At 39.4% G+C, this 25,073-nt stretch overlaps 1 protein-coding gene across 1 annotated transcript; it reads right to left on the reverse strand.

The window, feature by feature from the left end:
• Positions 1 to 20,273: 20,273 nt before the first annotated feature.
• LOC111918998 (probable protein phosphatase 2C 47) lies at positions 20,274 to 23,592 on the reverse strand. The gene is made up of 4 exons (XM_023914605.3): positions 22,858 to 23,592; positions 21,865 to 22,053; positions 21,090 to 21,295; positions 20,274 to 21,006 (listed from the first exon to the last, which is right to left on the reverse strand). The coding sequence occupies exons 1-4, from the start codon at positions 23,068 to 23,070 to the stop codon at positions 20,451 to 20,453; spliced, it is 1,164 nt and encodes a 387-aa protein (XP_023770373.1). The 5' UTR covers positions 23,071 to 23,592; the 3' UTR covers positions 20,274 to 20,450.
• Between the last annotated feature and the right edge of the window lie 1,481 nt (positions 23,593 to 25,073).

The following is a 25,073-nucleotide window of genomic DNA, read 5'->3' on the forward strand; positions in this document are numbered from 1 at the left end:
GTCGGTTGATTCATGAGGAGGTGGCTGCTGCCATCCGGGCTGAGATTCCTGAGATGTTTGGGGACATCAAGACCACATTGATTGAGACTTTTGATGAGCGGTACGCAACGTTGACGGAGGCTGCTGCAGCTGCAGCTACTGCTGCTGTCAGACCTCAGGGAGGTGACTCGTTGTTGTTCCGGGAGTTCAACAACACGAAGCCACCATAGTTCGACGGGACGCAGGACCCAATTGCCGCTATGAGATGGATCTCTGACATCGAGGGATGTTTCTATATATGCTCTTGTCCAGAGCACTTGAGGGTTCGGTTCGCCTTGAACCAGCTCTGCCTGGGAGTGAAGGATTGGTGGAAGTTCGTGATGGCGAACTTTACTTTGGCTGAGATTTCTGAGGTGACCTGGGAGAGGTTCACCGTTATGTTCCGAGAGGAGTATGTTCCCCCGGTAGAGAGGGAACAATTAATCCAGGAGTTCTTGACCCTTAAGCAGGGTACTGATTCGGTGACAGTCATCACCAGGAAGTTCCATGAGAGGGCGATGTTTTGCCCTGAGCAGGTGTCGACTGAGCAGGCTTGTATGAGCCGTTATCTGGGTGTTCTGAGGAGAGATATTCGGGAGTTCGTGGCGAACTCGACTTACCGGACATTTGCTGAGCTCCAGGAAAATGCCCGGAAGAGGGAGATCGAGCTGGAGACTTAGGCCAGGGAGGAGGCCGAGTCTCAGAGGATGGATCGGCGGCCGACTCAGTCTCAGCCGGAAGCCAAGCGGGCTAGACCTGCTGATTCGAGATCTGGGTGTGCGAAGGGCCGCACTTGTGGGAAGTGCGGTAAGAGCCATGAGGGGTCTTGCAGGGCTGGGGTATGCTACAAGTGTGGGAAGGAGGGGCATATCGCGAGGGATTGCCCCAAGGGATTCTTGGTTTGCTTTCATTGCAACCAGACCGGCCATCGGAAGGCCAAGTGCCTGAAGCTTCTTCAGGGATCAGCGTAGGGATCTGCGCCTGCTGCTAGGGTTACCGGAGTTCGGCCGGTGAAGGTCGAGGCCCCGAGGGCTCGTGGGAGAGCATTTCAGTTGACCGCGGAGGAGGTCCGCGCGGCGCCCGATGTTGTGGCTGGTATGTATTTTCTTTTCATCTTTTATTAGAGTTGAGATTTTATGCTTATATGATGATATACGTATGTACTTTTCTTGTGAGTTCTGTGCCTGCATTGGTATTATTTGACTCAGGTGCGAGTCGGTCGTTTGTTTCCGTAGCATTTAGTCGGCATATGAGTGTCCGTCGAGAGACATTGGATCGGCCTCTGCGAGTTTCCATAGCTGATGAGCGAGCAGTGTATGCTTCAGATGTGATTCGAGGATGTGTCCTTGAGATCTTCGGGGTGGAGTTTCCGATAGATTTGATTCCGATTGCGATGGGGGATGTGTGTGTCATAGTGGGTATGGATTGGTTGAGCTGATATGGAGCTGTAATAGGCTGCGAGAGTCAATTGGTGACGATTCGAGACCCTAGTAAGGGAGTTCTTACGGTGTACGGCGAGGGTACACGTACGGGGTCAGCATTTTGTTCGGCTGCCAGAGCAAGACAGAGTCTACAGCTGGGCTGTAGGGGTTTTGTGGCATATGTGATGGATGCGACGGTTGATACTGAGAGACCGAAGTTAGTTGATGAGGTCCTGATAGTGCGTGAGTTTCCGGATGTGTTTCCAGAGGAATTACCGGGTGTGCCTCCGGAGAGGCAGGTAGAGTTCGGTATTGAGTTGGTTCCAGGAGTTGCGCCTATCGCTAAGGCGCCGTATCGCCTTGCGCCTCCGGAGATGCAGGAGTTATCCTTGCAACTTCAAGAGCTGCTGGGGAAGGGGTTTATCAGGCCGAGCAGTTCGCCTTGGGGAGCGCCTATCCTTTTTGTCAAGAAGAAGGATGGCTTGCTCCGGATGTGCATCGATTATCGTGAGTTGAATAAGCTAACAGTCAAGAACCGTTACCCGTTGCCAAGGATCGATGATTTGTTTGATCAGTTGCAGGGAGTATCTTGGTTCTCCAAGATCGATTTGAGGTCTGGGTATCATCAGGTGAGGGTGCGGGAGGAGGACGTCCAGAAGACAGCCTTCCGGACTCGTTATGGGCATTAAGAATTCGTGGTGATGCCTTTCGGAGTCACCAACGCACCAGCGGTGTTCATGGATCTCATGAACAGGGTGTGCAGACAAATGTTGGACCACTCGGTGATCGTGTTCATCGACGACATTCTGGTGTATTCGAGATCCAGAGAGCAGCATGAGGAGCATTTGAGGGAGATCCTCGGAGTTTTGAGATCGGAGAGGCTTTATGCCAAGTTCTCCAAATGTGAGTTCTGGTTACGAGAGGTCCAGTTTTTGGGGCATCTCATTAACCAGAAGGGGATATTGGTCGACCTGACCAAGATTGAGGCGGTTATGAGGTGGAAGGTGCCGAGATCACCCACCGAGATCAGGAGTTTTCTGGAATTGGCCGACTATTATCGGAGATTTATTAAGGATTTCTCCAAGATTGTTGTGCTACTCACCAAGTTGACCCGGAAGGGTGTTGCGTTTTCTTGGGGTCCGGAGCAGCAGACCTCGTTCGAGACACTTCGTAGGAAGTTATGCGAAGCCCTAGTGTTAGCCCTTCCGGAAGGCATAAAGGATTTTGTGGTTTATTGTGACGCATCGATATCCGGATTGGGAGCGGTGCTTATGCAGAGGGGGCATGTGATAGCATATGCATCGAGGCAGCGTAAGCCTCATGAGTCGAGATATCCCACTCACGATTTGGAGCTGGGGTCGGTAGTGTTTGCTCTCAAGATCTGGCGACACTACCTGTACGGGGTTCGGTGTACGATATACACGGACCACAAGAACTTGAAGCATTTGATGGATCAGCCCAACCTAAATATGCGACAGAGGAGGTGGTTGGACGTGATCATGGATTATGATTGTGAGATCCTATACCACCCGAGCAAGGCTAATTTTGTAGCCGATGCACTGAGCCGTAGGGCGGAGAGCGCCCCATTGCGAGATGTATGTTTGAGATTGACGGTGATGACCCCAATTTTGGATGCTATTCGTGGGGCCCAGGCTGAGGCTGTGCAGCCTGAGAGCCAGAAGAGGGAACGAGTTGTCGGGCTGGTATCGGAGTTCGTTACCGATAGCCGGGGGCTTATGACATTTCAGGGTCGGATTTGGGTACCGTCCGTGGGCGGGATGCGTACCATTTTGATGGAGGAGGCTCATTGATCGAAATTCTCAATCCATCCCGGGGCCACTAAGATGTTTTTGGACCTGAAAAAGGATTATTGGTGGCCCAGTATGAAGAGGGATGTCGCATGGTTTGTAGAGAGATGCTTGACCTGTCGCAGGGTTAAGGCCGAGCATCAACGTCCACATGGTAAGTTGCAGCCATTGGAGATTCCTGAGTGGAAATGGGAACAGATTGTCATGGACATCATCACCAAATTGCCAGGAACCGCGAGGGGTGTCGATGCAATTTGGGTGATTGTGGATAGGTTGACAAAGAGTGCTCACTTCCTGGCCATCAGTGAGAGCTCTTCCGCGGAGAAGTTGGCAGAGATGTATGTGAGAGAGGTGGTATCGCGGCATGGAGTACCGATTTCGATTGTCTCAGATCGAGATGTACGTTTCACTTCCAGATTCTGGAAGAAGTTTCAAGAGGAATTGGGTACGAAACTGCATTTTAGTACTGCATACCACCCACAGACCGATGGGCAGAGTGAGCGGACGATTCAGACACTCGAGGACATGCTCCGAGCATGTGTGTTGGATTTCGGCGGAAGTTGGGACACGTATTTACCCTTGGCAGAGTTATCTTACAACAACAGCCATCATTCGAGCATTGGCATGCCGCACTTTGAGTTGTTGTATGGGAGGAGGTGTCGGACCCCTATTTGTTGGGGAAAGGTAGGGCAGCGTGTGATGGGTAATACCGAGATTGTGCTTCAGACGACAGAGCAGATCCAGCAGGTCAGACAGAGGTTGTTGACTGCTTAGAGTCGTCAGAAGAGTTATGCGGACAGACGTTGGTCCGAGCTTGAGTTTCAGGTCGGCGACTTTGTGCTCCTGAAGGTCTCTCCTTGGAAAGGAGTGATTCGATTCAGGAAGAGGGGCAAGTTGGGGCCCCAATATATTGGTCCTTTTAGGGTGACCGCAAGGGTAGGCAGGGTAGCCTATCGTTTGGAGTTGCCAGCAGAGTTGGGTCAGATTCACGACACTTTCCACGTGTCGCAGTTGCCAAAGTGCATAGCCGACGAGTCGGCAGTAGTGCCACTAGAAGATATTCAGGTGGATGCGAGCCTGAATTATGCTGAGAGACCAGTGGCGATCAGAGATCGGAAGATCAAGGTCCTGAGGAATAAAGAGGTACCACTGGTGCAGGTCCAGTGGCAGCATCGGAAAGGGTCAGAGTTAACTTGGGAGCCGGAGCATGACATGTGTGAGCAGCATCCGGAGTTATTTGCAGAGTGAGACTTCGAGGGCGAAGTCTGATTCTAGTGGGGGAGAATTGTAACATCTAGATTCCCAGGTATTATTTTTTTTATTCTTTTATTTTTGGGTGTTGTGAGGAGACTCGGCGAGTTGGAGTCTAAACTCGCCGAGTAGGATCGCGGTTTTTGCATGCGGGTTCGCGTCTGGACTCGGCGAGTCCACGCTGTTTAATGAAACCCTAATTTCCAGGGTTTGAGACCTATTTAAAGGGGCTTATGGCCGTCATTTGCGGCCACCAACCCCAGAGAGAAACCCTAAAGAGATGTTGAGCGTTTTGGGAGAGAGAGGAGGCCATTGTTAACCTTTGAAGCATTGTTTGGCAAGGAAAATGAGGTTCTAGCTAAGGGGAAGCAAGGGAGGTGGACATTCTTTGAATTTGGAGCTAAGAGCATCACTTTGGAGGTAATATTTTGGCTCCCTTTCTGTTGTTATGATGAACATAGAGGTTTAGGGTTTCTTGACCTCTTTGTTGGTTAGATTTGATGTCCGTCCCTATTTGTGATGAGGCTTGGAATGGGATCCATAGAGGTCCAGAGAAGCTTTATTCCACAAGATTTTTGAGGATTCATGGGAGTTTTGACCATGGGTTATGAAATATGGGGCTAAAACATCATATAGGAGCAAATAGATGTTGTTTGAGCATCAAGGTTTGGACTTTACGTGATTATCATGCTTGGGGAGGCCAGATCTATGATTGAATGGAACAGATCTGACCTCAGAAGTGGTTTTGAGTTTATGCATGGCATGAACTCGCCGAGTCTGAAGAACAGACTCGGCGAGTAGTAAGAAGTTTGCCCGTAATCACTTAGTGAGTGGACTTGTCGAGTTGAGGGAACGACTCAGTGAGTCAGGGGAACTGAGTTCAAGCCGAAACTCGCCGAGTTGTTCTTGAGACTCGGCGAGTTGAGTCGTGGTGGCCCCGCGATTCATGCCAGGTGGAACTCGTCGAGTCAGGGAGGTACTCGGCGTGTCAAGAGAGGATCTAAGAGAGTCAGTGGACACATGTAGACTCGCCGAGTCGCCCTAGTGCACTCGCCGAGTCCAGTCAAAGTTGACCGTTGACCTTGTTGACTTTTAGGGTTGAGTACAGTTGTATTTATGAGTGTATTATTTTGTGTGATTAGGCGGAGGCTAGATCACATTTATTCCGAGTCAGATATTTACCGAGACATTGAGGTGAGTCTTCTCACTATACATTACCTAGAGTGGTATATTGTGTAGACCAGAGGGTCTTATGTGTTATGTATGAGATTATGTGCTATGTGTTATGTGTATGTTGTATGTTGTTATAGACCGGACCGAAGGGTCCAACGATACAGACCGGGCCGGAGGGCCCAACGAGCTATGACCGGACCAGAGGGTCCAAAGAGCTACGGGATTGGAGGGTCCCGCTGAGACACATCGACCGGAGGGTCGTATTATAGCCTTGAGTGGCATATGTGTTGTATGCGGTATTTTGGGGAACTCACTAAGCATTTATGCTTACAGTTGTTGTGTGATGTGTTTCAGGTATCAGTGATGAGCGCGGGAAGGCGCCGGCATGATCCCTACACACTTGAGGAGTTTATGTTTTGGATTCTGGGGAGATGTTTTTGTGAAAAATACATTTGATACAATATGTTTGGCGTTATTTTGTGAGTAAATGAATGTTTTGAAAATGAAAAATTGTTTTGAAAATTTACGTTGTTACAAAAGGGGTGACGGTGATATCGCAAGTGGGAGAGCTTTGGCGAAACAAATCAACGAGCTTTAGATTCCAAATCGGCATAATGAGATGAACACCACACCATAAACATCAGATTTGAAATTTTCAAGTTTGAAGCTTGTTGGAGAGGAAAAGAAAGGGCTAGCAGGGACCAGTAAATATGGTAGATCGAAGGTCATGCGAGTGTATATGCGTATGCGAGAGATATGGGTGGGTGGGTAAGTTGAATTTAGGTATATGAACAATGCGATAATTACTTGGGTTCTCAAGATGCAAATGCAAATGACCAGGAGAGAGAGAAAGAGAGAGAGAGAGAGAGAGAGAGAGAGAGAGAGAGAGAGAGGACCCTTCTATATTACATAATTATATATTTTTTTATTTTTTTAAATAAGGCAAAACTTCATAAATGGTCCCTGTAATAGTGAAATGACAGAAATGCCCTTCACTTAACGGCCAAAAGCTAACGGTGTTAGCGAAAATGACCATTTGTTAAAAGTTTTGAAACCACAGGGACCATCTATGAGGGTTTTTGAAATTAGGGACTTAACTTGATATTTTTAGATACCACAGGGACCATTTTTGAAGTTTTGTCTATTATAAGTTATCTTTTTTTTTTTTTTAATTTTTTATTGAACTTTATAGAGTTCAATACATTATAGAAAAAAAATTGATAGAGTTGTATAAAATGTGAAAAAATGATGTGACAATCCATTGAACTTTATGTTGTTCAATGCATTGTGGATGCCCTTAGTGAGAGAGAAGGGAGATATGGATATGGAGATATAGAAGTTAATTATAAAGAATAAAAGATAGTTGAGATTTTGTGAAAACACACATTTCTTCTCTAGAAGCTCACTATGGGGCTCTTTGGTAATGCTCTTAATGGTTCTATTAAGAGGCAAATTCTAAATTAGTTGGATTTAGATTGATTGGTTTGCTACTTTTACGCCTCTAAATGGAGCAACAAGGCTCCGACCAGACCTAGGAGAGGTGTGTAATGGAAAAATAGATTGTGTTTTCCATATACCATAATTAGGCAACATCCACCTTCTTCCTTCCCATACGTATTAAGGAAACACCCACTCTTTTATCAATTTAAATAATTTAGTCTATATTATCGTCAAAGGTTGTTATAACTTTCCATACACTGTACCTTATTTTCCTCCTATAATTACAATAGGATGTGTATATATCTTTTAGGCATCTCAATGATAAAATTCAGTTCATGTAACACTCGTATTCCACATCGGATCAGTCAAAGACTGAAATTAGTTAAAGATGTGGTTTTGGGGGAAATCACATACCACGACGTGGTGGGATAATGATCATGACGTGGCATGATGTTTAAGTGATCGCGTATCCGGGTGAACGCCAAGACGTGGCAAGTAGGATGCCACGAAGTGGCAAGTGGTTCAGCCTAAGCCCATGATTTTTAGGGTTTCTCCCATATTTAAGCATTCTAACTCTTGGATTAGGGCATCTTCTACAGCCTCCATCTTCCCATGTCGAAACCTTAGCCCTATTTCGTGTTTGTGAGCTTGTTCATTTGATTAGAAGCCTTGTTCTTGGTTTTGGTGAAACTTGAAGAAGAAGGAAGTTCATTATGGTGCAAGGAAGTAAGGAGCTAGCTTGGATCCATAATTCTCTACAAATTTCTAAGTTGTTGGAGGTATAAATTTCACATCTTGACCTTTTTTCTTTATGTTTCAAGTTTGAGCTTATTTTAGATGATTGTGGTCCCTATCATGAATGCTCTTGGAGTTTGAGGAACTTCAGAGCTTGTTGTGACTATCAAATGGTCCTTAGGTTTATGAGAATAGGAAAATAGTCATGATTGAATCTATTTTGGGTCCATGAGCAAGTTAGGGTCATATTGAGGACTCGATGGACTTAAGGCTTAAGATCTTGTCATATGGTGAGGTCTTAATGGATAAAGTTGGAAGATTTATCCATTAAGTCATTAGGAAGGATTAGATCTAAATTTTTGGACCTTGATCTGTATGGATTACATTCTTAATAGAGTTTTGGGACAAACTGCCAGTTCCCACGATGTGGCCTAGGAGGGATCACGATGTGGCGATGCCCAAATTCGTGAGTGTTCTGGTCATCACATTCCCACCACGTGGCCAAGGAGGGCCCACATCATGGTGATATTGGACATTTCGATTTTTTTTATGGACATGCCCATGACGTGGTCAAGAGGTCTCCACGTTGTGGAGGCCGTTTACTTGGTCAACCATTAACCATTGATCTTTGACCAGTTTGACTATGGGTCAAAATTGGAGGTTTTCAATTGCTGATTAAGGAGTTATCTCTTTTGGTGTCAGACGGTTCACGAAATTGAGTTGTGCAAGGTGTAAGAGTGTGGCTATTGTAACACTCGCAGATACGGGCTAGCCAATTAAGATCTATTAAACATTAAAAATGACTTTTGATAGAAGATTATTTAGGATAAATAATCTTAACAAAATTTATAGTATATGTGACAAGGATTTTGTGCATATAAATGATGCTTAAATTCGACTTCGTATGAAGAAGTTATGGTTTTTCGAAGTTTCAGCGTAAAAGTATACAACTCAACAAAGTTGAAATCGGTCGATTGTTAGGAAAAACAATCTAAACGAGAGTTAAAGATTTCGTCCATACCTATCCGTCGATATAAAGACAGTTGATAATGAATATCGTATGAGAAAATTGTGATTTTTTAAAAGACTTTTACAAACTAAGCATGTTAAAAATATAGCTTTAAAAATAAAGTCAAAATTAGACAATAGAGTCTAAAATAAAGTTGTAGATTTCATCGATAGCTAAGCATGGGTATACAGAACATTAAAAATTGAGTTCTTATGAAGAAGATACGAATTTTTGAAGTTTTATAAGAATTGCACGTGCAAGCACGCGCCGACAAGGTGCACGGCGCGCCCGACAAAGCCACGCAGCCCCACCAGATTTGTACCACATGTCAGCGTACGAAAGGAGGCATGCCAACGCCCCCGACAAAGTGCACGGCACTCCCAGTCAAGCTGTGCAACGCGCCCTCCCCAATTGCCTATAAATAAACCAGTTTCCAGCCCCTTTCCTCACACACATCACCCACATTCTCTCCGGAGATCTCTCAAAATCTTTAGCCCCTTTTCTCCTTTAAAGTTCCCGATCCCTTCGGCGAAGACCTGCGATGTCAGATAGTCGATGAATAGAAGCTTCCAGATCAGAGTTCTGCCTGCATAATTCCCAGATTTTCCCTAAAACCTCTGTAAGTTAAGCTACACTCTTTTTTTTTTTTTTGTCAATGTAACTTATATTTATAGTCATAAGTCGTTTATGAACCTATAAATAATATTTATTAGTAATTCCAAGTAATAATACTGATTGATCTATTTACATGAGAGGTGTCTAGAATGGTCAAATTGTCTTGGTTGTTGGATTTCAAAAAATCTATTATGTCGAAATGATCCAGTCTCCCAACTGTCATGCATGGTTGATCATTACTTGATAGATCTTGATGTAGACATTGAGATTAGTGCGGAATCTAGACTATCATTAGTCGCCAAGAATGTAAATGTAAGACTTAGTAATGTTCATACTTAGATCACATCAAAAGAAAAAAAAAACTATAGGTGTTAGGCGAAGTTCTGCCAAGATTACCAGTCATTCACTTAAAATCATGTGAGTGCATAGTTACTTTTAGCTTACACATATATATGAAGTTTCTATTAAATTCTATATGTGCATGCTATCTGCGATATTTGTGCTATAACATGATTTACTTATTTAAATTACTTTATCATATTCGTATTGGGTAGTAAAGCGTTTTGGGGAAAATAAAATAATGGCGAGAGGTCATACATTTTGTTACCGGACCAGTGACGGCCACTTGTATACTACCTGATAAGTTTTAACCTACCGCATTTCCTTTTGATCGAATTCGGCTTCATGTGATCTTCCCGTTTTTCTTTCTTTCCCTGTTCATGAACCTTGCTGCCGATTTTCTTTTGATTCAATCAAATGGATTCCTAAAGCCCAATTGTCTACGGAGTAAGTGATGCTAAACCTTGGTTTTTGTTATGCATGTAACCCTTTAAACCCGTGATACCGTTTTTTTTTTATACCTTGATAATTGCTGGAATTAACAAACAAACACGCTTCTGTAGGTTCCATGCAAGTTATTAGGAATACAAGTGATATATAAGCTCATATGTGCATATTTGTTTTATATACGAATGTCAGAAACAAAAGGACATAGCCACCCTTAGAACATATGTAAAGCCATGCCTATACTTTTGCCTGTTCGTGTTTTTTGCTAAGAGATTTAATTGACAATTAAAATTTATTTACTTAATTTCCAATATAAGCCTGGATTAATACAAATATTATATAGTTAACATGTAATAACCTACGAAGCTTGAGAAGTAGCCTTAATGTGCTAATTCATAATGTGGTTAAAAGGTTTTGGTGATATTATATCTTGCATATTAAATGTTTAAATATAGGTTTTGGTGTATTTTATTACAATAAATCTTATGAAACAGTTGATTGGGTACTTCTAAGAGTTGCTAATGTACACTAGGAGTCATAGGTTATTAAACTACATATATTTCCATTTTTCATTCTTATGTTATTGAATACTTAAAGGTTAAAGCTTAGATTAAATATAAATTTATATGTTATGTTTTAGATATTTAGCAAACTAGAGGCTTATAAGAATTATTTTTATCTCTTAATGAAATTATATTACTGTTTAAGTATTTTGTTGAGTTAAAGAGTTTTGATATTACGGCTAGGGCGATATCTAATCTGCAAATTCCATGGTGAGGCGATAGACTTTTCATAAACCTTGTACATAGTCGAAAACTATTTTTCGGAAACGGCTCGATTAGTCAAATAAAGATATTATTAATGGTTGATTATGCTAATATGTGAAATATGAGATATGTTATTGTTTTGCCTTCTGTGACATTTGTATGCTTAATAAATTTGGTTGATATGCCTACCTTGTTACGTGATACAATTAATTGCAACTATGATATGCTATATGAATGGTTTGATATTTGATTATGATCTTGATGAGTAGCTTTTACCGTATACATGTTATGAATCTTGATTATGATTATATGAATATTGCATGCTTGTATTTGATTTACGATTGATTATGCGGAGTTATGCATAGTGGGGAAAAGGTAGAATCTAACACTTAGCTTGACAGTCTATTCGGATACCTTTGAGCCTGGTTGGTTGCAATATACCTTCTAGGAAAATAGATTAAGCCGATTAAAGAGTTGCTTGGTCTTTCTAGATGCTCGTGCGACACATGGTACGCTTATATTTCGGTGTTCATGGACTGGAGTGATGTTGGCCATTCGATCGAGGCCGGATTAAGCATCATGTGGAATTCAGGACGTGTATCACGAAATTGGCACCGTTTGGACCGATCCTGAACGACGTTGCACATCCTTATGCCTTGCAGGTCAGAGTAGCGAAAGTGGAAGTCTTGGGGTTGATGTTTCGGGTGGAAGTCATGAGCCACTTAGAGCATTATACTGGCTGAGCACATTAGTAGCGAACGAGGTATATCTCTTTGGGATAGGTACCACTACGAGACAACCTACACCTATATGATTTCGATATATACCTTTGATCCAACGATATACAATTATAGTAGGATTATGCATGAAATACGATCGATGATATATAAATGAATGATATAAGATTGAATGAGCTATGATGGAATTATATATGCATGAAGATTGATTGATGATTGATATCCAAATTCTATTTACATGTTTTTAATTTAAATATTTGACCCGTTAGGGGACTGCATTTTTTTCCCTTTGATTGTGTACAAACTCCTATTGGCTCACGAAGCATTTGCTGACACTTGTTTCTTTGCTTTATGCCTATATGATTGGTACAGGTAGATTAGGAGCTTAGATTTGTAAGATGGGGTCACTTTACAATAGTTTATCCTTAGAATAAAGATGCTACTTGGACACGTTATTTACTTTTTGATACTTATGCTTCCGCTACAATTAAATACTTTTTATCTTTTGGTTTTGAATTGAATGTAATGTTGTGGTTTGAATATTTGTTTTGAAATAAACAATGTTTAAAGTCTTCCGCCGCATTATCTGTTAAAATATTAAAAAGAATCAATGGAAAAAAATCTGAGTAAAATTCACGACGTTACAGACGTCATGGACCTTGTTGACTCCATGTCACACGGGAAATGAGTCACTGATAGATTGCGGCTAGAGTCTATCGGCTTGAAATTTCCAATAATGGATTCTAACAAGCATATCATGATTGTATCAATTTCTTTGATGAGAAATTCAAAGGTTAAAATTACGAGAAACAAAATATAGCCCATATAAATGTCAAAGCTAGTGGGAGCAATGTTGTCCCTTGTATTAAAATGTGACATCCCCATTTTCACGGCCAGAACAGACCGATTTTTGTTTATGCTTTAGAAAAATCAGAGTATCTTTTTCAATAAAAACGTTGCGGAATTTGTTCTCATAAAAACATGATAATTTCATTATCAAAGCATTTCCGAAGAAATGTATTTTTATTCCTTTTAAAACATTTGGGATGTCATCGTCAATACAAAAACATAAGCATAAACAAAACTTACATTCATTTACACTAGTGATCTATATCTCCTTAATCTCTCAGTGTAATGTAACTTCACACCGTCACCTGTGACACAAGTAAACTGAGTGGGTCAGGTTGGGAAACCTGGTGATTACATAGGGTTTTCAACCCACAATAATATAATTATTATGTTTAATCATCAAACAATTAACCCAATTACCCATCCCCATTATCTTCTTTATTCCTAAGTACCCTCCCTAAGGATTTATCCTAAGGGTCGTCTCCTACATCATATTTACCTTTCATCTCCTTACATCGCATTTCCTTATATGTTTGTTCCTAAGGACTCTCCCTAAGGATCATCACTTACGTCGCATAGACAGTATTGAATCAGGGATTACTCCCTCAATACGTGCCCAACAAGGGTTAGAGTATCATCGCATGAATACATAGTTACAACATCGCCTGAACTCGTAATTAATAGTAAGGGATTAGAATATCATCGCATGAATACGTAGTTACAACATCGCATGAACTCGTAATTCGTAGTAAGGGTTAGCGTATTATTGCATGAATACGTAGTTACAACATCGCATGAACTCGTAATTCATCACTTACAGGTTATGAGCCTGCTGGTGTTTCCACGGGGTTGTCTAGAATAGTCCGTGGTCGCCATCTATACTCTGGTAGATGACAACATCTCCAAATTGTCAGACAAGGTTATAGTATTTTTCATCCTACATCATCGATTCATCATCACCTATCTATCCTCACCTAATTATCATCACCTTCCTATCATCACCTATCTCTCATCATTTTATTTCATCACACACCAACTATTTCATCTACCCATGTTTTATCCCAACATATTTGTAGATATAAAATAAATATACAGTTTAAATCATTTAAAATATGTATAAAATCATTCATCAAACATAGACAACAAGTATTTAGATAATATGCACACATAACATGTAATTTATATAAAATACTTCATATCTGTAACGCCCGTAGAACCGGGCTAGTCAATTTAGAGATAATATGGGTCGAAAACGACTTTTCAACAAAAGATTATTTAGAATAAATAATCTTAACCAAGTTGTAGAATATGTCTCAAGGGTTCCGTATATATAAAGAGCGCTGAAATCCGAGTTATAACGAAGAAGTTATGACTCGTCGAAGTTTAGCGACGGAACCGTCACGGCACCGCGAAGACGTAAATAGTGAATTTATGATAGAGCGACTTTTAGTATTAGTAATCTAAATGAAAGTCGTAGAATATGTTAATTTGAGAGTGTGCATAAAAAGAACACCCAAATTTGACTTCGTATGAGGAAGTTATGATTTTTCGAAGTTTTGGCTTAGCGGTGTACAACCCGAAGTTCGAGTATTAGATCGAGCGGTTTTTAGCCGACACAACCTAAACGAGAAATGAAGATCTCGTTATTAGTAGCATAACGATAAAAAGACGGACGAAAATGGACATAGGATGAAGAAGTTATGAGATGTTAACGGACCAATCCTGTCCCGGCCTGTTAAAAGTATAACTTTAAAAATAAAGTCAAAATTAGTCGACGGAGTCTAAAAGAAAGTTGTAGACTATGTCTCCATCTACACGTGGATATAAATAACGTCAAAAACGGAGTTCGTATGAACGAGTTAAAAATTATAATAGCATATTTACGTATTAAAATAAAGTATAAATCATATATACGTACACACACACATATTATATATATATATATATATATATATATATATATATATATATACATATGTATATATCATTAGAAAGGTATTGATGATGCGGTCATTATAATAAAGTATAAATCATATATTCCTAGTATCATTACCACTAGAGTTTAGTCTAACGTTAACCGCGACTAATTAATAGTCTAGATATTATTACTGTTATATAAGTGTTAAGAAACACTCTTATATAACTCATAATAATAGCCCAAATACTAATTATAAGTTCCTAATAACGTTACTATATTAAAACATAAGCTATACTAAAGATAGGGTAGACATAGCTCACTTACAGCGGGTTTTTCGCAAAACCGGGCTTCGCTGGAGCAGCGTTTCTGAGCCGAAAGACCCTTTTTCTCGGGACTCCGGGAGCCTTGGGGCTTCCTTCGGGTGCTAGGGAGGTTCCCTAGGCTTTTTTTTTGGGGGGGGGGGGGTTGGGGGTTAGAGAGAGTGTGTAGAGAGAGAAAGTGAAGTTGGGAAGGTGTGAAGAATGAGGGAGCCCGACACCTCTATTTATAGGCTGGAAAACAACTCTACTCGTCGAGTAGGTCCTCCTACTTGTCGAGTCCATGCGAGGTGTCACCCTCTTGTGGCTTGCCTTGGGGAGAAAGCCTTGGCCCTTATTCAGCCACGTCACCCGGTTTCGCACAGCACCCTGCCGACTTCTAAGCCCCGTAACTTTTGCATACGAGCTCCGTTTTCAACGTTATTTATATCCACGCGTAGTTAAAAACAATAACTACAAATTTCATTTATACTCCATCGGCTAATTCTCGACTGATCTTAAATTTAACAGTAGGAGGAGATTAAACTGCTAAATGACCGCGAAGAATTCATAACTCCTTCATACGGACTCCGTTTTCGTCTTTCTTTTTACCGTTGAGTTCCTATTAATGAGATCTTCAAATCTCATTTAGGTTGCGTAAGCCAAAAACTGCTCCAACTAAAATTCGAATTTCGGGTTGTACACTGCTAAGCCGAAACTTTAAAAAATCATAACTTCCTCATACGAAGTCAGATTTGAGCGTTCCTTTTATGTATGTTATCGGTTTAACGTATACGAAAACTTTTTTTTAGATCACTAAGGCTAAAAAGTCCTCTATCTTAAATTCACTATTTACGTCTCCGGGTGTCGTGTCGGTTTTGCCGAAAAACTTCGACGGGTCATAACTTCTTCATTATAACTCAGATTTCGACGTTCTTTATATGTACGGAACCCTTGAGACATATTTTAAAACTTGGTTAAGATTATTTATTCTAAATAATCTTTTGTCGAAAAGTCGTTTTCGACCCCTATTATCTCTAAACTGACTAGCCCGGATCTACGGGCGTTACAGAAAATATGAAATGATGTCCTAACTTTGCTAAGTGTAAAAGCTTTACGTAGCCTAGGAATCGTTTCGTTATGAAACACATGGGAGGAAAAAGAAAGCATACTTAGAGTCTATGGAGATAGATCTAAGTAAATCATTAATTTAAGCCAAATACTTGGAATCTTGAGGAAACTCGAGATGCAGAATTCTTAAAAAGTTCGTGCAAGTAAATCTAATGACTCGTATGCCTTGTGCATGACAAGTTGTATAAGATCGTTTTGGATTTAATCAAAGAATCAAGAATCTATATTCTTTGGAATCCTAAAGGATGAAAGAGATAATCTTGATAATATGGAAGAAATCAATGAAAGAGTTACATCAATGGTGAGTTCCTTACTAATAAAGACATTTCCATTCATATAGATATCTTGTAAGGGCTATACTATGACTCTATGTGATCACTTCTCTAAGGGCTTACCATGACTCTATGTTGTGAGTATGGTAGGTACATTTGGTTGTATACTCTCTACTCATTACTAGTGAATATTAGACAATATAGTGTTGCAACTTTTGCAAGTGGAGTGACGGAGAATGGTTCCCATCGTTAAACACAATTACAACAATTGGTACTATTAATAGTAGGGTCCTTTTAGGTTACACGCAAGGACATAAATAAACAATAAATGACAAGGGAAAATTATAGGGACTTGATTTGTTTATTAATTAATATTTTTAATTAGTTAAATGAAATCTAGAAGTTCTAGAATTTTCTGGAGGATAAAATAAAATATTAAGCAGTCAGATAATTTTTAGGGTTCTTATATCCTTCCCTATAAATAAAGAGGCATATGTACGAATTAGATGATGAGAAATCTTAAAACCATAGAGAAAATTTGGACCTACCTCTTCATTCCCAAAACCCTCAAAATCATGATACCACGTCGTGGTACCTATTGTTCCAGCGGATTTAGATTTTTGGAGCTTCGTCCATGGTGTTTGTTGTTGATCTGAGTGCCTTGGGTGCGACTACAAAAGATGAGTTCTACGTTGGACTCTTAGATCTTATCAATCAATCAAGGATCTACGAGGGTTTCTACAAACCCCAATACGTAAGTTTTCTTGCATATTAAAGTTGCACTGGATAAGTTGTTCATAGATCCGAGTTTTGGGCCTATTAACATTGTTGCTTCCGCTGTCCCTCTAATGTTGTTTAATGATCCTGAAAACCCATCAGAAACTGTGACGTTCAGTTTCCCGCAGATTCAACAAAAACTGGATCTTCAAGTAGGGCCAAGTCAAGTGTCAGAAGTACCACTAAGTCTAAGAATAGATCTAATGTCAAAACTAGTCAAAAAAAGTAGTCAACAATAGCAATACTATTGATCTAAGAAACTCGTAGTGATGTTTGTATGAAATTAGAATATTTTGAAAATTGTTGTTCAGTCCGATAGATATTTGCAGTTGGATTGATAGTCCGAAATTACTGAGTTTGAAATGTTCAGAATGTAGTCCGATATTAGTGACTTAGAAATGGAGTCCGAATTGGTATTTATAAGGGGACCACAATATTGGGTCGGATCATATACTCATTACCGTTTACGAAATACGGTCCGAAATGACCAATTTCAGACATTGTGGTCATTTTAAAAAATAAATTGTTGTTATTCTTTAAAAATAACATTACAAAGTTGTTAGATTATTGGTTAGACATTGTGGTCATTTTAAAAAATAAATTGTTGTTATTCTTTAAAAATAACATTACAAAGCTGTTAGATTAGTCAGTGTTATGGTTGCGGATTTTATATTATTAATTTTTGTGCCGAATTTAAGAGAAGTTGATAACTTCAGGCAAAATAAATTCACGAATAGAGTTAATTTAAAAATAATAAACTTATCTTAATTTATTTATGTATTTTGTCATTTTTTTTTTCTTTTAAATATTTTCATTCTTTAAAACTCTTTTGAGGAATGATGTTATGTTTATCAAACTCTACCCCAGCCAAATCCTTACCATTAACCAAACCGTTCTCAATAGGAAAGACATTCAGCTTGTAGGCATCCAACAAGACATATTCTTTTGTTTTGCCGAGAAAACAAGACACTGTACATCTTCCATATCATATTTTGAAATTGTAAGCAATCAAAAAGTCTTACTTTTGTAATTTTACCACATAGATATTATATATTAAAAAAATATATTCACTAAAACCGCATTTTATTATGTCTCAATTTTATATGAGTAGAGGGATAATTAAAAATAAAATGTAGAATGATATTTAATTTTTCTTCGTTAATATATATTAGCAAAATTGCTAATTTTTTATATAAAAACATAAATTACCATCAATTTTGAAGAAGCAGATCTAAATTATTTTTATTTTTTCCTAATAAAAAATAATTTTTTATTTGTAGAATTCCTATATGGTCAAGCATCAAGGTTATATTTAGGCAACACACATATCAGGTCTTCTACTGGGGTTCAACAAGGAGACCCCTTGGGACCACTTCTCTTTGTTATTGTGTTGCACCCGCTCTTGCATAAGACTAGAGACAATTGCAAGCTTCTGCTCCATGCATGGTACTTGGATGATGGCACACTTATCGGAGATTCAGAGGAGGTGGCCAAAGCATTGGACATCATTATGGTGACTGACCCAAAATTGGGTCTTCAGCTGAATATCAAGAAAACCGAGCTCTTCTGGCCCTCGTGTGATGGTAGGAAGTTACGGGAGGGGCTATTTCCGGCGGACATCGGGAGGCCGCCTGTGAGGGTGAAACTTCTTGGGGGAGCTGTTAGTAGAGATGCTAGTTTCATTTGCAACCTAGCCATAAAGAGAGCCGAAAACGCTGTGAATTTGATGCGCCTTCTTCCACAATTGTCTGACCCCCAGAGTGAGCTCCTTCTTCTTCGGTCTTGTATGGGTATTGCTAAGCTTTTCTTAGGGTTAAGGATGTGCCAACCCGTTCATATGGAGGAGGAGGCAATATTCTTTGACAATGGATTGCGCGGGGCAATTGAGGACATTGTGGTTTGTGGGGGCCCTTTCTTTGGTGACATACAATGACGAATTGCTTCCTTACCCATTAGGTTTGGGAGTTTGGGTTTATACTCGGCAGTAGAGACTACCTCCTATGCTTTTGTTGCCTCAAGGGCCCAATCTTGGGTATTGCAAGACCACATCTTACGGGATAGCGATATACATGGTATGGATTCTGATTATGATTGTGCCTTGGCATCCCTTCGCAACAAGCTTCCAGATTTTGACCTTAAAAATTTTACTACTAAAGAGACCCCCCCCCCCCCCCCTAAATCCCAGAATACACTGGCGAGTGCCTTTTTTCATAAAATTGTCGAAGATATGGAAGTGCATTTCGACATGACGGCTCGACAGAAAGCGGTTTTCCAGTGCTTATGTGCACCAAATGCTCAAGATTTTCTTCTGGCTATCCCTATAGATGGGCTTGGCCAACACATGTCTCCGGCGGAGTATCGTAGTATTCTCAAATATCGACTCATGATTCCCATTTTCCCAGCTGACGAGATATGTCCTGTGTGTGGCAAGGCATGTTTGGACTCTTTTGGGGAGCATGCAGTTCACTGTAAAGAACTCCCGAGGTTCAAATACAGGCACAATATGGTTAGGGATGTCTTGTTTGATATATTTAAGCGTGCCGAGGTTTCCGCTAAGAAAGAGGCACCTGTTAATTTCTTGACTGACCCGATAGAAGGAAGGTCAACCCTCAGACCGGCTGACATTTTGATTTTTGGATGAGTCGGAGGGAAACACGCATGTGTGGATCTTACAGGGGTATCCCCTCTCGTAGGCCTGAGGGCTGGGGGTTTCACAACGGGACATGCTGCTTTAAAAGCAGCCACATACAAAATCACCAAACATGAGAGATCGTGCCTGGAAAATCAACACGTGTTCATACCATTTGCATTTGATACGTTTGGTTTCCTCGCACTGGATGCGGTAGAGCTTCTTAAAAGAGTACAACGAATCATGCATAGTAATATTATATCCCGTAGATCTTCGGATATAGTCTTTAAAAGAATTAGGTTTACCATTCAAAAAGGCTTAGCAGCATAGCTTGTTGTCCGTTTGCCTCATTGTACGATGACAATTAAAAAATGTCAAAGTTAATTTGATTTTTATAAAAAAAAAAAATTTAAAAACTGTTTTTTAGTATTCGAAAATTATTATGTCTCAAAAACACAATTTTTAAAATTGTTTATTAATTCGAAAAAACAACTTTTTAAATGTTTTTGTATAAAAAAATAGTTCGACAATCTATATATATTTCAAAATTTACGGATTTGTAATTTTTGTTAATCCTATCATTATAGAAGAAAAAATTTCAAGACACTCAAGAAACAAATATAGATACTATAATCAACAAATGAAGAAAAATAACTTGTTATTTCTTGAAATTACAAGTTTTATTATCTTCTAACATCATTAAAAAAAACATATTAAAATCAATAAATAAAACAAAATTTTTGTACAAAATTCTACTAGAAACTCAACAAAACAAACTCAAAATCTTTTAAGTAAAAGCAAAACTCCATTTTTGCTTTTCAAACATCACCCAAAACCCCCTTTAAAACATCCAATCCCTCCGCCGATATGCTCCTCCGCCGGTGTATTTTCGGTACCTCAATCTTAGGCGGCGGATCACCGGAGAAACAAACCACCACCACCGTCAGATTATCACAACTATTCCTCTTCGAAGCCTCCTTCACCAATTCTCTCGAACACTTCTCCGGATCGTTATGTAACATAAGCTCCTTCCGTACAATCGTCACAGCGTATTGACTACTCATCACGTCCCATAAACCATCGCATCCGATTATCAAAAACTCATCTTCTTCAGACAACGTAACTTCCTCGAGCTCCGGCTCGGCGCTTAACGGGCCGTCGGAGCCTTTTGGGCCCTTCATATGCCAGTCGCCTAGGGCTCGGGCAACCGAGAGCTGACCGTTGAGATACCCGTCGTAAATCACGCCTCCGAGTTTCTCGATTCGCTGTTTCTCCGATGAGCAGCTCGGTTTGTGGTCTGTTGAAAGCTCGATTGCTCTTCCTCGCTTCCCTAATACTGCTCTTGAATCTCCGGCGTTTGCAATTAACATGTTTCTGTCAATAAACAGGTAATCATGAGCCATAATCGATCATCATTGTTACAAAATTTTCTCAGATTTGACGAAAGATGATCTTACCTTCCCAATATGAGGGCAGTTAAAGCAGTGGTTCCGGAGGAATTATCAAGAGATCGAGTATCGGCTAACGCATGATCGACTTTAGAAAAAGCATTTTTTACTGCTTTTTTCACTGCTTTTGGGAAACTTGAATCCTCTAGAATGAACTCAAGAATGTTTCGTTTAGTAAATGATGCAGCATCAACTCCACCATGTCCATCAAACACCTGAAAAATTATTTAATTCGATACATCATTTCGAAGATTAATCAATAATAGGACATTGTACTTAAATCTCTTCACAATTGAAACATTGTGCATTCATTTTTTTTTGTTATTAGGAAATGATACTTTGAAAAATTCATTCAATTATAGAAGTGAAAACTGCTTTGTATTATAATGACATTGCTATAATTGGGTTGATTTTTCAAAGATCAATGCTCTAACATGAAGAAATGAAAGGGGAATAATATAATAAACATGTAAATGAAAGTACATTGCTATTTCTTGCATTTGACAAAATAAGAATGGGCTAGATGCAAGAAATAGCAAGGGAGTATTATTTATTTGTTTATTGTAGCATCTTACTTTAATTTCTTTCTACTAAAGCATTGCACTTCCATTTTTTTTCTTATTAATCGTACTTCAAAAAAATTTACTCGTTTACAAGATTGTACTTTTAGTAGAGAAAATTGTTTTCTATTTTGTGGACATTGTTGTGATTTGGTAGAATTTTTAAGGTACAATGTTGTTGTAATACAATAATATGATAATCAAATAAATGGAAGATTGGTTACCCCATAAAAAGCTCCATACAAAGAGTAATCCGGTTGTGCATCTAAATGTTCTCGAAGATTATCTACACAAACATATTCGTCTTCCATATATGGCTTTGGACCCATCTCCGAACAACTTCCCGAGCGAAAAATTGGTGAATATTGAGATCTCTCATTTTGAGGTGATTTGGTACCTTCATTTGTTGATTTCTATTAAGAGAGCATAAAATAATTATTAGGTGTTTAGAAAAAGGTTATTCTTCCAACAACGTTAATGTAGCCTACACTATAGAACATCATGTGAAATGTAAATCAGGTAAGCGTAGGTGGTTGGCATAAGTAGTGCCACAAGGATCTTAATCCCTATTTAAATTGAACCCTTGTTTGGGGCAGAAATGGTAAACGTCAGACTAAGGCACCCCTACCAAAATAGAGAATGTAATTTTACTAGAGCTGTAAACGAACTGAATATTCAACAAACTGTTCGGTGGGAGGAAGTTTGTTTATTTAATAAATAAACGAACATGCAAAAGATTTTTTTTGCTTGTTTAACGAACACGAACAATGAGCTAGTTTGTTTATTTATGTCTATGAACATTTGTTTACATTCATTAGTTTAGTTTGTTTATGTTTGATTATATATACATTATGTATATAATATTATAGAATTAATGAGAATGAAAGTGGAGCTTTTAAGAGTGGTTTAAGTCTTACAACATCTAAATTGGTAAAAATATCAAAGCAACATTGCAAAGTACAATGAACATATGAGAAGTGTTGATGATCAAGTTTTATGGTTTTCGATTTGGATATTAAACCCCTCAAAACAACTTATGAACCGATCTTTCAACATACTATTCGCATAAGCCACTTAAAGTAAAAATGTAACATTGATCTATAACTTGAACAACAAAGAAAGATCATGTAAAAATGGATCAAATGACAAAGATCAAACAACAAAAGATGTTGATTTCACTAGTAAAAGTTTTGTGATGAACAAATTAAATTACTTACCGAATCAGAGGTGCCAGCCAACATCGCTTGGCTGATACAATGTCGCATAGGCTGATAATTTCTTGGAGGCTTAGCAGCTTTTGATTGGTTGATGTTATCAGAATCCTCAGCCTCATCATCGTCATCTTCCATAGAATTCACAGGCACACATTCCTTCGAGTATCCATTCTCCAATGATGTACATTGAGGCAACACATCAGTCCCAGGACCCATTTTCACCTTTCTCTCAGTCAATCCATCAAACACTTGGTATGCAAACTAAATAAATAGAAAGAAAAACTCAATCCAGACAGTTCATTAACAGCCCATTTTGTTATTGTTGTTGTTATTACAGCATATAAACAGCTGTATAGCAGTTAATCCTCGATTTATAAGCAACCAACACTAGCGCAATAATCCATTATTTTAAACAACACGAAGCTGTAGCCTTCCATTTCTTGAAATTTGTGAAGAAACGATCAGGCCCACATGCGGGATAACTAGTTGATGATATCTGAATCTTGATTCATTCTATGTAAATCAAGAATCCCAACAAAACATATGGTTTGAATTGAGCAACACGAAAAAAGGGAAGAGGAAAAATGAAAAATTGAAGAAGAAAGTGATAAAGAAGATGGAGAGAAGAGAATCAATTACGGAAAGCAAAGTAGTAGGAGAGGGAGGGCCATTGAAGTTGGGAAGCAATTTTCCGTTAAAATGGAGGCTGAGGTTTGTAGGCAAAGGGCGAAAGAGGAGAGTGATGACACGTGTTTCTTCACATGGTATATCAGTTGACCTTGCAAACAAAAAGCTTTTTAGTAAACGGCAAAACATTAAAATATGCTAAACTCACACTTTACTTTTTGCTTAATAAATCACCATTAATTTCGCAAATTGGATCTGTAATTTTTTTAGGATAAAACTTAAAACTATAATATTGGAAAAGCTCTAAACGTATACATAAATTTTTTTAAACAGCAAACTATCTAAAACTATTCATAAATACCACATATTTCTCCTAAGAAAATTAAACTCATGACCTCTAATTTGAGAAGATCACTCCTTAATGCTAGACCAAACTCCTTAGCGACCAAATGCCACCTTTCTTACCGGTTGGTATTGATTAGTTGATCTTTTGATAGCATTTAATCTTTTAAAAGTATTACGGAAATTAAGTCTCAAAACTTCAAGTTGAACAATAATAGTGCTCGAGCTTGTCATAAGCTTTTATTGAGCCGAGCTTCAAACGAGTTTTTAAGCTTGACGAGATTGAACCGAGCTTAAGCTTGTTTTAAAGATTGTTCTTCAAACGAGCCGAATCCGAGCTTGTAAAATTGTTAACGAGCCAAGCTTGAATTTTATGCTTAAGGCTTGTAACGAGCTTAGCTTGGATTTGATTAGGCTCGGGATCGGCTCGACCCGTTTACACCTCTTTGGAAAACGAATGTTAAATGGTACAACGAATGTCAAAGATGGGAATCACTCCCCAAAAGTGTCCGACAACACTCTAGTCAACCCATTCTAAATGATATTTATATATAACATGCTTAATTTTTTCAAATCAAGCTGATGTAACGCCTTATTTCTGGTAATATTTTAATTCAAAGTATTTCATTTTTCCTAAAGAACTCATCGAGTTGGAAGCCCCAACTCGACATGTTGAAATTGTTTTGGCTATGGGATTTTATGAGGCAACTCGACGAGTTGAGGAGCCTCAACTCGTCGAGTTGTCCGCTCTGGAGGAAACCCAAATTTTAGTGTTTTGCACCCTATTTAATGTAACATCCTAATTTTCAAGACCAAAATTTTCATTTTGATATAACAATTTGGAAAAATGTTTATGAGAAAACATCATCAAGTCATAACATTTCATCAACCCACAATCACATGTCTCATATATATATCATGAAAATAGTAATAATATCAGAGTACAATCCCAAGAATGTTATAATGCGGAAATCCTGGGTGTGTGTGTGATGCACAACTACCGTGCCAGCTCTTTCCCCTTCGATGAAGAGGTACCTGAAACAAAACTGAAAACTTTAAGCACGAAGCTTAGTGAGTTCTGCCATCATACCACATACCATACATAACACATACTGTCAGACATATCTGGGTGCCCGACCTACCCTGCTGAGCATATTGGGGTGCTCAACCTACCCCTGCTAGGCATACTGGGGTGCCTAACCTACCCCTGTTAGACATACCGGGGTGTCCAACCTACCCCTCTGGTTTAT

This window comes from Lactuca sativa, chromosome 8 (assembly GCF_002870075.4).
Source record: "Lactuca sativa cultivar Salinas chromosome 8, Lsat_Salinas_v11, whole genome shotgun sequence".
Taxonomy (NCBI): Eukaryota; Viridiplantae; Streptophyta; class Magnoliopsida; order Asterales; family Asteraceae; genus Lactuca; species Lactuca sativa.